At 32.0% G+C, this 14,328-nt stretch overlaps 1 protein-coding gene across 1 annotated transcript; it reads right to left on the bottom strand.

The window, feature by feature from the left end:
* Window positions 1-2,286: 2,286 nt before the first annotated feature.
* LOC134233225 (uncharacterized) lies at window positions 2,287-12,330 on the bottom strand. Its single transcript, XM_062715209.1, has 5 exons — window positions 12,251-12,330; window positions 11,079-11,210; window positions 5,940-6,071; window positions 2,946-3,176; window positions 2,287-2,542 (listed from the first exon to the last, which is right to left on the bottom strand). Exons 2-5 carry the CDS (start codon window positions 11,206-11,208, stop codon window positions 2,412-2,414), a joined length of 624 nt encoding a protein of 207 aa, XP_062571193.1. The 5' UTR covers window positions 11,209-11,210; window positions 12,251-12,330; the 3' UTR covers window positions 2,287-2,411.
* Window positions 12,331-14,328: the final 1,998 nt, after the last annotated feature.

Raw genomic sequence — 14,328 nt, 5'->3', positions numbered from 1 at the left:
GCAAAGATATTTAATCACTTATAAAGAAATATTCTTAACTATTCTTATCAACTCTTTGAATTTATTTAATTTTCATACTTTTATCTTGTAATGCTGTTGGAGGCAATCATGATTTAGAGTCTTTCAAAAACGTAATTATTTTTATTACAGCAAAACTCGGTTATAACGAAGTCATTGGGACCTTTGAAATTACTTCCCTATATCCGTAATTTGTTTTAACCATATAAGAAATTCATTTAATTAATATTGGTTTGAATCCAAGATGACTTCGATATATCCGTAAAATCGCAATATCCGTGTTCGTACTAAACAAGTGTTGCTGTATACTAAATTGTTTAATAGAGGCAATATTTAATTACCAATACTTAAAGGTGATGAAGTAAAGTATATGAAAGTATATGATTTATAATATGTAAGTAATTCCCAAATTTAAACGTTTGACGTTTTATTTCTTTTTTAATTCTAGGTGACGCAATGTTAAATACAGTTGAGTCGGAGGCTAATCTTTCTGGGATGGGCTTTAGTACAATAGACAGGGACAACGATAGGAGCGGATCTAGCTGTGCCGAGCTTCACAGGGGCGGATGGTGGTTTAACGCATGCTACCGAGCATTTCTAAATGGCCCCTGGTCACAGAGAGAGTGGGGGATTCCATGGGCTTTTACAATTTTATCCGGGAGAGATATAATCGAAACACAGATGTTAGTCAAACGTTTATAGGAAAAAGTTAATTTGTTATTGCTCAGAAAAAAGAGCAAAGAGCCGTAAATGTATTTTTGGAAGATAAATGTAATTTTAATACTCATACATTTGTTTCATAGAAGCCTAAAAGTCTTCTATGCCAAAAAAGCGTAAGTTTTGGCGACCAGATGATTTTGAATTTGTTGGCTTCACAAAGACATGATATAAGTACATGATTGTGTATGTATGTCCATAACCCGCAACCCCATCAACACTTTCTAGAATATACGGTATAAGTAGATTTCTTAGCGAGGATTTAATTTTGACATTATCAGCGAGGGTGCCAAGATCGCTAAAATTAAATATCGCTAATCATAAAAATTGGTTTATCTGTAATATGTTCTTTAGTGAGTTTTTAAAAATCGCTTAAAATTACATCTCGCTAAAAATAAATTACCAATTTTTAAGGTTGAATCGCTAAATTTGCATCTCGCTATAATTGCCACCTATACGGTATTGTCTTGTCGGTTTATATCATATTTGTTGCATTAAGTGTGAAAATTTTAGATTTTAATTTGTCATGTTTTTTTTTTCTTTTGGATGAAACCCCAATAACAGGTCTTTTGTATCAATTACAATAAGCTGGTGTGATAAAAGCCTGAACAACTTACTGAACCTAAGTCCTGAGCATAGGTTTAAAGTTCAAGGCCTTCTTCGGTAGATCGTGACTTTCTTATCAACAGTATGTGTGAAAACTTTACAACGGGTCGTTAAACAGCAATATTATATAATAGGATTATTTTCGTAATTTTCATTGGCGGAGAGGACGTCACGTGATAAGCGTGTTTTTAACCATTGTGACGCAATGACAGACAAGTCTGTTTAGTTAGAATTACAGTACATTCACTTTGTGTGATTATATAATATAACTATTATGGACTTCAGTGAAAGATCGATATGTGTTTATTAGGACGCATGGCAATTGATATTGACCTCAGACACAGAAAATGATAGTGACCTCGCAGGCTCTGTCGCTATCACTTTTTGTGTCTTCGGTCAATATCAATTGAAATTCTTATAACCACATATCGACCTACACTGAAGTCCATATTTGTATAAAATATCATCTCATCAATCAATAACCTTTTACAGAATATATAGCTTCCTTACATTTCTACATTTACGAGCAATTCCTTTTCGATATCTACATCCTTTGATTTAGAGAATAAGAAAATCTGTACCATCATGAAATAATTCGGAAAGCTTTGTTAGAGGTTCAAGAATGGCTTAACTGGTTATCTGTAAGAATGACGACAAACTGAAAAAAAAGAAGCATGACGTCATATTTACATACAGACTTTCCTATAAAAATATTATCAGGCCAGTAAAATGAGCACAATTTTGTTGGAAGCGATAGATCTTTCTCAGACCAAAGCGTTCCAATGTTGGATAAATAATTTTTCGGATTTTTTTTTATAATTTGAACACTTCTTGAAAGAAAAGTAACGATATTCTCAATTCAGAAAAAAATTCAAGAAGTAAGAAAAAAAAATTTAATCCTTTTTGATTAATTTTCATCATTTTGTTTTCATTTATATTCTTTCTTACATCTTGAAGAGTTAACAGTCAGTGTCAATTTTATAAATGTTCTCCAAAATGTTTGACGTATATTCCACAGGACACATCCAGGCTTTTTAAACATTTCTGTTACATACATTAACTCAGATATTCTATCCAACTATTGTTTTGCTGCAGTCCATGCAAATAACATCTAGGTACCATGACTTTTCTTGAATACGATTCTTGTTGGCTCTGTCTCCCAAAACGCAGGTATAATTCCCAGAATCCGCTGCAGTCACATCTAGTACAAAAAATGTTTATAAATTTATATTTTTACTGAGCCTACCAAATATTTAAAAATTATAATATACATCAGTAAATATACCTTACATTTAAGCTTAAATTTTGAAAGCAAGTCTCTTTCATGTATACACATAACAAGGAAAAATTTATAGGACACGTTGAAATAAAACAATTACATAAGGAAATCGGTTCTACACATATATTCCAAGAAACAATAAAAGCAGACATAGTCCCCTATTATGTTAATTAATCAATTTCTGCAAGAAAACTAAAAAAGATGTAACGTTACCCCTCACTTTACGAGACAAAATTATCAAATTTAACTTTCCTATCAGCAAACAGTTTCTTATACTAGTTTGAGTATTAACAAAATGTATCTACGTTGAAAGCGTATCAAATACCTGGTATTTCCAAGCCAACCTCCAAACACATATTTGTAGTTTTTACATGCAATTTATATTTATTCGCATTGGAAACCATTCTTAGATATGAAATCGTTTGACCATTAAATAACCATCCAACAGATGTTTCCTTAACGGCAGATCCCTGCTTATGTCCAGTTATTCTGCAACTGACATTAAACGCTTCATTCGTCTGCAAAAGGTGGGAATTCCCTATCACTGAGACAATATCTAATAAAAAAAAATATCAAGTGAATTTAAGATAACATATGTGAAGATGATCAAGAAAATCTTTTGCTTTATAAATAATCTGATAATATAATGTTACAAACAGTCTACATTAGTTTTTTTTTCAAATAAATTAATTTCAGATTTCTACTCATGCATAACATAAATCATTATAACGAAGAAATTTTTTGGTTCTAAAGTCGGAGAAATGCAATTTGCCGAGAACTCAGCCAATAATTGTGTTGTTATACCTTTTATTTTATATCAATATTTTATTTTAACATGGATTATTGTATCCTGTACTGTCTTCCGTGTTGTAAACCGCAGGTTCATCATTGTAAAACACCAACGAATGCATAGGAGTTAAAGTTCCGCCTATCTCAGCGGCGGGTTTAATAACTCACTCATCGGCCATGGATCAATTTTTTTAATGCCCACTCAGCAAAATCATTAGAAAAGTTGGACTTTTTCGTATAGATTTAGATATGAAATTGTTAAAGGTATAATAAAATTCAAACAATATCTTTCATGCAAACTACATGTATAATAATTTCTATATATCATTGAGAGAAATGTCAAAAACATGTATTTGACAGTTTTTCACCTATAAAAATAATCTGACAACAATCAATAAAATTGTCTACAAGGGCTTTCAAATATTGATTCACAATTTGAAATTTAGATCAAAATTTAGATCAAGGTATTCAAATTTGAAAAACATTATTAATATATAGCGTTTGGGTAAATATATCTTCATGTTTTTACTATTTAAGGATATCCGATCCTCAGCCAGAAAGGATAACTCCAAAAATTAATATTTTATTTGAAATGCATCAAAATGAAGCTTGTAAATGACATTTTTTCATGCAACGATTTTCATTTTATTCATCTTTATAAGATTCAAGGTTTTAGGAAGTCTTAGAAAAGGTCTTTAAAAAGTTGACATTTGTATCCTATGAAAGGAGAAAAAATTAATACACTTAATAACAGTTTTAGAAAAATGAGGTTTTCTCGAATCCAGCCTTAGATACTAACGCTTATTAGTATGATTTGAAATAAAAAATGATTTGTGGTGTTTTGCAATGATAGCAAAAGCCTTTTACACTATGTATTATAGAATACATGACGGAAAAAGAAGACAAAAAATACTAAATAAGTATATAAACAAAGCAATTTCTCTGAATGCTTGGATACCAATCGTTTTTTTTTTTAACCTAAAATACATTTGTTGATCAATTTGCAATAAGAAGATATTCATTGATTATATTCCAATTAGCTTTTTCTGCAAAAATATTGGAGATTTGAAAATTTTTCCTTTATATTATGATTAACTTTTATTTTCAACTTTAAAGAAAATACCTTGGATAATTTACATAATCTTGTGGATTCAGAGATATTTTTATGAGTATTTTTGATTACTTAACTGCTAATTTTATAAACCTGAGGATCGGACTACCTTAATATGTAACATAAATGTATCGAATCTGTTCTTAAATATCACTTTGAATCGCCACTGAATGTAAGATTTGATAAAAAAAATTTATCTAGTTTTAAAAAATCTAGAAGGTCACAGTTCTGTCACATTGAGTAGAATGAATAATTATTTAGTCCGTGAGGAAAATGTGCGATTTAAATGCAGGTGACTTATAGGCCAAAAGTGCCGGGTGTAACGTTTCAGTCTTTATATTTCAGATATATTATAATATTTTGTCGTATTACATAAGTCATTATAATAAATTATTATTATTATTATATAGTTTCTGAGTATTTAAGTTTTAATATATTTAAACTGGTCATGATAGCCTAGTGGTAGTACTCTCGCTTTGTTATCAGACGATTAGGGTTCGAATCTCGTTGGCTGCTTGCTCGTGCATCACACCTTGTCAGACAATACAATTTCTCATTGAGTCATATGTTGACTGGCGTTTCTCATACTAATTATTAGACCATTATTTTTTCTCTGAATTTACGACGGATTTTTCCATTTTTTACCGATCATGACAAGGAGCACATGGCGCTTGTGACCGCTCAGCAGGGATGCTCCTCCATTGTACCTGATCCCACCTCTGATGTTTGGGAGGTCTGTGTTTGCTCTGCTGCTAATTTTAACTGTATTGTTTAATGGATTTTGATATTGATTATTGTTCCTTATTTCCATATCCTTCTCTACGTATGACTTAAGGAAAGGTAGAGTATGCTCCATCGCCCATCCTGCGACATTAGAAGTGAGAGTTACTGGTCTTAATCCTTATGTGCTTAGTGTGTGCTTAATCGCCCTGAGTATCAAGTTAAAGTACAATCCTGTCAACGACATAGTGTGACGCTTGCGTTTGATTTGAAATTTCTCGAATTGCACGTTAAACAATATGCAAACGTTTAGTAAATCAATTAATCAATAAATCTAAACATCCTTCCATTCTTAAAATTATTTTTCATGATTCTATTTTCTTAAATCGATTATGAGCAGTTTTATCTAATTGAGTTTTCTTTCATTTGTAATTTTAAATTTATTTAAATGATAACTGTAATTAATATATTTTATCTAAAAGGTTCTTGCTTAGAACAACCCCCAACCCCTACCCCCTTACAAAAAGAAATAAATAACAGTTGTATATTGTTAGAATGTAATTTAAAAGGAAAATATATTATAAATAAAGGCAAACTTAAAACTGTCAGGTTTATTATTATTTTATTATTATAATTATTTTTAAATATACTTTATTGTTAATAATTCTTTTTATACAAAAGATATACTAGCTACTTTACCTGAAGCTTTAGTGATGTTGACCCTCTCTAATCCCTGTGGTTTAATGTAGTCTGGCGTTGTTGGGATGATGATTGAATTCCCCCATCTTTGTGTTGGCATAATAACAATGGGCTTTGATGGTACAGCCATAACTATGTAGAGAAAACCCAATTTTAAGACTATTTTTATATTTATCATTACATAAATCCCAATTCTGGTAAATATATATATTATGTATACATTAATAGTGGAATTACAGTTTGTTACTTGCTTTCAACTTGCATTAAACTTTTTTTCTTATTTGACAATTTACCGTATATAATCGCCTATGAGTCAGGTTTTTTTTTTGGGGGGGGGGGGGGATTCTGGTCCAAAAATCTCTGTCCGACTTACATGTATAGGCGAGTCAAAAAAAAAAAAAAATTGGTGATTTTCTTGACGGTATAATGCAGTATGTTTGAACATCGCCGAAGAATATCTGCCATCCGTCAATACTATGCATAAGGTACATCTATTTATACAATTAAATAGTTTTTTTTGTGTGTATTGGTATTTTTTTTTAATTATTTACAAAACTATTCCTTTAGGTTACCTCTTGTGACATACGATACTGCACTGTTAATCTATCGTTTATTGGTAAAATTGAATTGCGAACCCGATTTAATGCCAATCAGCATTACATGTACAATGATCTATATACATGTAGCATATTAAAAATAACTTTGAAAACATATTTTATTTTAATAATTTTAAATGTTTGACTATTTAAACTCAATTGTTTATGAAATTAATTGTTTTTTAATAACCGTTACACAGTTTTCTCAGGACGGGTGCCACTAAATAAATACAGAGTCAGGGAAGAGATATATTAGGTAAATAAGAGACGATAATTGTTTACCCGTAAAGGAAGGTAAATGAAGGATAATTGCAAATAGATGACTTGGACATTTGCTTTTCTTTTATTTCAAAGACAGAGCAAGGTAGAAAAATATCAGGATCGGTGTACAAAATATACATTTACAAAACAAGGGAAATCACTCTCAAATCAAAATACTACTTCTAAGTTACCCAGGTAAATAAAATAAAGCAGCTATTTTGTTGGTTGAATTATGAAAATCATATCCAAAAATAATCTTTGCACAAAGGTACGCAGCTAAGATAAGGCTGCCCGTAAAATATCAAACTGTGCAAACAGCACTTACTTTGCTGAACTACCTAGATATGACGTCATAATAGAATGTGACGTCAAGTCACTGCATACTTCAGATGACATGACGGGGAAAGTGTCATAATTATTACATGGCATGTACATTTATTTTGGAGACTTATTGTTTAATTCAAGTATAAGGATTGTTTGTTGAGCTCGAGTTTGCTGTTATAATTTGAACATTTGAAATTTAAATATCCTTATTCCTTTTGCTTGTCCGATATGCACATAATCAAACAATAGCAAAAATAATATGTGATACGCTCCCGTTACACGTCCGCAGACAGAGTTAAAATTTATTAAGCGTGTTTATAATGGACTGGCACAAGTGATAAACAAGGACAATTTGAAGATATTCTGTGTGAATCTACACGAGAAGTATGTCCTCTAACTGAATTTTGCTGGGGGATTGTGTGTAGTTTATCCATTTTTATAAAAATCGCGATAAAGAGTGGAAAATACCCCTGCAATTTCAAACAAGGATTACATATTAAAATTAAAATCTAGCTCAGAATAAAATGTATATTTTCAAGGCATTTTAAGCCTTCGGACAGCCTTATCATAACTGCGTAAACACATAAGAGTATTAAAAGTTGTACCGACTTATTAATGGGTCAAAGGCAAATCCTTCCAAAATAGCCTCAGCACATCGGCTAGGAAAAAGCACAGATCAGATCAGAACTGAAAGTTAAGTAACGTTGAAGGGGGAGGAAGGGCTTGCATTTTAACCCCCCAGGGGACCATGATTTGAAGGAACTAGAATCTACAATACCTGAGGATGATTCCATATAAATATCATTAATCGTGGCTTTGAAGTACTTGATAAGAAGATTTTAAAAGGTTTCCCTATATATTTCTATGTACAACTTTTAACTGCCATTATGGCCCCACCCTAGCCCTGGGGTCATGATTTGAATAAACTTGAATCTACACTACCTGAGGATAATTTCACATGAGTTTCATCTTTCCTGTCTTAATAGTTCTTGAGAAAATTTTTCCTATATAAATTCCTATGTAAAACTTTAATCGGCCATTATGACCTCACCCTACCCCCGGGGTCATCATTTGCACAAATTTGAATCTACACTGTCTGAGGATGATTGCACATGAGTTTCATCTTTCCTGGCCCAGTAGTTCTTGAGAAGAAAATGTTTTAAATATTTTCCTATATATTCCTATGTAAAAGTTTGATCGGCAATTTTGGCCCCATCTTACCCTTAGGGATCATGATTTGAACAAACTTCAATCTACACTACCTGAGGATGATTCCACATGAATTTCATCCTTCCTGGCCAAGTAGTTCTTGAGCAGAATATTTTTTTAAAAAATTCCTATATATTTCTATGTAAAACTTTGATCGGCCATTGTGGCCACACCCTATTCCCGGGGGTCATGATTTGAACAAAATTGAATTTACACTACTTGAGGATGCTTCTCTTTAAGTTTCATTTTTCCTGGCACAGTGGTTCTTGAGAAGATGTTTAAAGAATTTTCCTATATATTTCTATGTAAAAATTTGATCGGCCATTGTGGCCCCGCCATACCCCCGGGGGTCATGATTTGTACAAACTTGAATTTACACTATATGAGGATGCTTCCCTATAAGTTTCATCTTTCCTGGCACAGTGGTTCTTGAGAAGAAGGTTTTTAAAACATACAATCAAATTTTCACTATTTCTCAATTGTCTCCCCTTGAATAAGGGCGTGGTTCTTCATTTGAACAAACTTGAATTCCCTTCACCTAAGGATTCTTTGTGCCAAGTTTGGTTGAAATTGGCCCAGTGGTTCTTGAGAAGAAGTCGAAAATGTGAAAAGTTAACGACAACAACGACGACGACGACGACGACGACGACAGACAACAGACAAATTTTGATCAGATAGCTCACTTGAGCCTTCGGCTCAGGTAAGCTAAAAAATGCAACCGACTTATAGGCGGACAGACTTATAGGCGACTATATACGGTATACATACCGACAATGAATTTGAGATATATTTGTAATTTCATGGTCTATTATGTCTAATACTAGTATTCAAATATGCATGTTAACTTTCATATGTTTTTGCATATGACAGGTGAACTATTTGCAAACAGTCGCATCTATACTTTTTTTGCAGTTTATCATTGCTTGGCTTTTAAAATGTAATAACGATATTTAAAAAAATGCAGATTACCCGTGACAACCATGTTAGGATTCAATATACTAATATCCCGCTGAACGCAGAATTAAACAAGCTAATTCAGAGAATATTCGTGTCCCCCGCTTAGGGAAAAAGTCGGATCCCCCTGACTGAATTTGTAGAATTATTAAATGTATACATGTATACTCAAGCAAATAAAATACATGATTGTCAATATGCGTATAAAGATTTGATTGCTTATTCTTTATTATGTGTATAGAAGATTCTTTTTATATGGAATATTTATCACACTGTAATGATGATTTTATAACCTCATAAATTTTTCATTTCACATGTTGAATACTATCAGTTAATAAAAAAAAGGAAAAGTATTTAAAAAAAAGAAAAAATAAAGACAGGATCGACCGAGATTCGATGCCGGGACCTCACGCATGTGAAGCGAGTGACATAATCACTAGACCACGGAATCGCTTTAACCGGTGTCAAGTATATGCAGAACTTAAGTCACATACATGTATATATTCATGTTCGGTATTCTCAAAATTTTACAAAATCCATGGTGTTTGATTTATTTGGCCATTATTAAACAGTTCTAATAGATGTAATAAGAACATAAAGTCAGCCGAGAACCTGTTTTATACGCAATAACTCTCCTCATGCCCCTGCGCTAAAAATAGCGACATGTAATACTATTAATACTAATAAAACAAACGGGGCGGGGCACTTTGAGAGGGACGAGAGACGTCCTAGGGAGTTTTGGTATAAAATTATATTGCATAAGCTAAACATCTTCTTGAAATATCGCCCAGAAATGATAGTGTTACACACAGAGAATTAATTTACGACCTTGAACTTTGACTTTTTGACCTCAAAATCAATAGGGGTCTTCATTAGGCCACAGGGAGTTGTTATGTAAAATTTTATTTCTATAGATCAAATGGTTCTAGAGATATCGTGTGAAAACGAAAGTGTTTTAACAGACAGAATTTGCTTAATTATGACCTTGACCTTTGACCTTTTGACCTCAAAATCAATAGATGCCTTTTTTAGTCCATAGTTAGTTGCTATGCTAAATTTCATTGCAAAAGCTCAAAGGGTTCTCGAGATATCGCGTGCAAACGAAAGCGTTACAGACAGACAAAAAGACGGACGGACGGACAAACCCAAATTAATATCCCCCACTTTTCAAGCGAGGGACAAAAAAAAGCAGAATAGAGTTTGTCACCTCTGTTTTATTATTTATATATCTTCTTTTGTTTTTTGTTTTTTTTAATTGTAATAACATTTAAAAAAAAAAACATGTAATATATTAAACCTATTCAATAATGTCAATCTGCATTATAAAAGATTCTGCTTAATGGCCCTGGATGTCTTTTTTAGGTCAAAGTACAAGCCCTTCAGTGATTTACCATGACATTTGTATCTGAGTTAAAATTTCTCGAATTGGACGTCAAACAACATGCGTACATACATTTAATCAATCAATCAATCTAACTATCTTTCTGTTCTTAAAATAATTCTTCATAACTCTATTTCTTTATCTTTTATGAGCAATTTTATCTCATTGAGTTTTGTTTCATTTGTAATTTTAAATTTATTTAGATGATAACTGTTATTGATATATTTTAAGTTTCTGACTGAAAACGGAATCCCCCAACCCCTTCCAAAAAAGTAATAAAACCGTTTTACATTAATAGAGAGTAATTTAAAAGGAAAATATATGATGAATAAATGTAAACTAAAAACTGTCAGGTTTATTATTATTTTATTGTTAATATTTCTTTTTACACAAATGATACGTTAGCTACTTTACCTGTAGGTTCAGTTTTGTTGACCCTCTCTAATCCCTGTGGTTTGCCGTAGTCTGGTACTATTGGGATGAGGATTGGATGCCCCCATCTTTGTGTTGGCACAATAAGAACGGGCTTTGTTGATGTAGCCATAACTAGATGGAGAAAAATCAAATTTATATATTTAATACTACCTAAATCCCAATACTGGTAAATACGTATATCGTGTATACATTGTATGGGGAAGGACAATTTGTAAAATGTTGCATTATTTTTTTTTATTTTGACGAATTATACATACCGTCAATGAATTTAAGATTTATGTAGAATTTCATGGTAAAAGCTATATATGTTGTGTCAAGTATATTAGATATGTACATGTTCACTTTCATATGAGTATTTTGTATATGACAGACAGACTATTTGAAAACCGTCGTACCTATACTTTTTGCAGTATATCCTTGCTTGGCCTTTAAAATGTATTAACGACATTTTCCCATGAGAAATACCCGTGTCAACTATGTTGCTAATATACTAATATACTAATATACCACTGAATGCAGAATGAATGATAGCAGAATAAAGTTTGTTGTTTCTGTTTTCTTATTTATATTTCTTCTGTTGTCGTTTTTTTTATATCCAATTTATCAAATTAAAAAAACACGCAATATATTACACCCTATACAATAATATCAATCCACATAAAATAAAATTTGATTGATTTTATATTGTTTAACGTGTCTCTCAAATGTTTTTTTCACTTATATAAATACGCCACCACTTGCCGGTGGAGACCTGAAAATTTTGCCCTATACTCGGCACTCAAGGCCATTGGGCAATGAGGGATCTCATTTTCGTGCCAGCACCTACAGCGAACCCGGGACCTCGGTTTATCCGGTCTCATTTAAACCCGCAATGTAAGTATCAACTTCTTACTTCGCGACTCTAGAGCGGACGCTCTAACTACTGAGCCATGCATCATAAAAGAACTAAATATATTTATTTTTTTATTTGGATATTTAACAAAAGGAATTGATGGCAAACTAACGTGTTGAATTGGTGATGAATTCATTTTTTTTTACTGCTTTCTGCTCTTTATGCAGCAAAATAATATTGTCACTTAGATATTTTATTTGGCTCAACATTCACATTTCCCTTGAAATACATTTTTTGTAGAGAAAAGAGGGTTATATACCTTTACTTGTTGACAGCACACTCGCGGTGGTCGTGGTATAGACTCCTTAAGGCGGTGTGCTTGGCGCAAGATTCTGGTCTTGGTATGAAGAAAAGAAATGATAGATATGATAAGATTTAGTAGTTCCAAACTCTTCAGATTTGCTGAGATACAATGTTGTAGAAATAATGTTGTGTTACATTTCCCTTCAGTTGAACATCAACATCTAGAATTATAGAGAGTAGTGTTCAACATTATATTCAAAAAGTTGTGTAAATCAGATGTAAATACTCAAAAATTCCAAAGAACTTTTGGACAATTTTAAATTACAAGATCTTACCGAAATCAAGAGCTTAAAAACTAATGACTTTTCAATTTTAATTTTTACACAACTATTCCCCACTAGAAATTAAATCCAGGCGTTTTTTTATGTCATTGACAGCTGCTTTTCCAATTAAAAAAGGAATTCTTAAATGAATGTACCTGTTTTTTGGTCATTTGCAAAATTTATTTTGTTAAAACACATTCTGATTGAACACACAAGTACATCAAAGTTGGCATAAAATATGCGTGATTTTCTGATTGACAATTTCTATGGGAGTTTCAGAGACCTGGTCTTCTAACAATCTTTTCGGATTCTAGTAGGTACCAACTCCCCTCCGTATTTATAAGACCTATTTTTGTATTCACATGAAGCAGAAAATCGTTTGCGTGAAAAGAAGAAAGTACTTGCTTTGTCCTGTAACTCGACATTTAAATATATCAACGGCGTTTTGTCAATGATTATTGCATTTTTATGTAGATATGATATATCCTTGTGAGATTGAGATAAAAGATACCACAGAGTCTGGCACATCTGTTTCATATTAGGATATTTTACTTGAAAAAAGTTAATGATTACATTTGTAGCTAATAAACACGCTCTAAAATAAACGTGATTATTTTAACTATTCTATCGCCAACTTCCCTTACTTATGAAGCAGTATACTTTCATCCCCTGCATAGGGAGTTTAAAGTCATTATTTCCTAAGTTCAATTGTCGATTTAATGAACTGGCCCCGGGATCATGAAACAGACGTTGACTTAAGTCAAAATTTCAAATATCTATAAAATCTTTAAAACTTGTTAAAGGAACCTCATAATGTGTTGTTTATCAAAGCAGTATACACAATATATCCCAAAACTGAAGCGGGCGAGTGGCAGACAATACGATTATTTTCTAAAGGAAAATAAGCACAGAAATGAGTCATTTTAAGGCTTTTCTGCATTCATGTTAGAAATGTACTAAATTAGTGACGTCATATTTCCAGAATGGTCCTCTTCCATATTTTTTAATGATTTATCTACTCAACTACTGTAAAAGCCAATTTCCCGACTGTTTAAAAACATGAAACTTTAGAGCACAAACAATCCAAAACTGTTACTGCTAGCGTTAAAGCAAAAGACCTTAACACATGTACAGCAGGAAATGGAGTATGGGATTTTCAGAAAATGTTAGTATATTCTATATTAGCCCATTATTCTGAAGAATAAGATTCTCACGTTGAGCCAATTTTAATGGAAGTTAGAACCCATTGTATAGAATTAATCTTTCAGAAACCTTAAAATCAAATACAACTAGGATTTCTGACTCTAAAAAGTTAAAATAAATCATTTTATTTAAATATTTATTAGAAATGATATTGATGAATATGGGGGGTTAAGGGAGGTTGTTTGTTATGATTTTGTCATTGACAACGGTTTTTGTAATACAGAAATCAATACATATACTGAACGGCAAAAGAAACGCATAAGAGCATAGTATGCAAAAATATTTAATTGTTTGACCGAAAATTATGATAATTGGTAAGATGTTGTATTTTGGTTAATGGCTAATGGTAATCTAACAACCAAACTATATGATAAACGTTATAACTTTAACTTTTCTATCGTCAACTTCCCCTACTTATACAGCAATATACCTTCATCACCTGCATCTGGAGTATATAAATCTCAGATGATTCGATACGCAAGAGCATGCTCTACCTATGAACAATTTCTTAAACGAGGTAAATTATTGACAAGCAAGTTGATGAAACAAGAATTTCAACAGTCACGTT

Source organism: Saccostrea cucullata, unplaced genomic scaffold (assembly GCF_032062105.1).
Source record: "Saccostrea cucullata isolate Sc308-1 unplaced genomic scaffold, CSIRO_AGI_Scuc_v1 ctg4033, whole genome shotgun sequence".
NCBI classification, from domain to species: Eukaryota; Metazoa; Mollusca; class Bivalvia; order Ostreida; family Ostreidae; genus Saccostrea; species Saccostrea cuccullata.
Note: the sequence above shows the minus strand (reverse complement) of the source record. Positions and strands in the feature narration are given on the sequence as shown.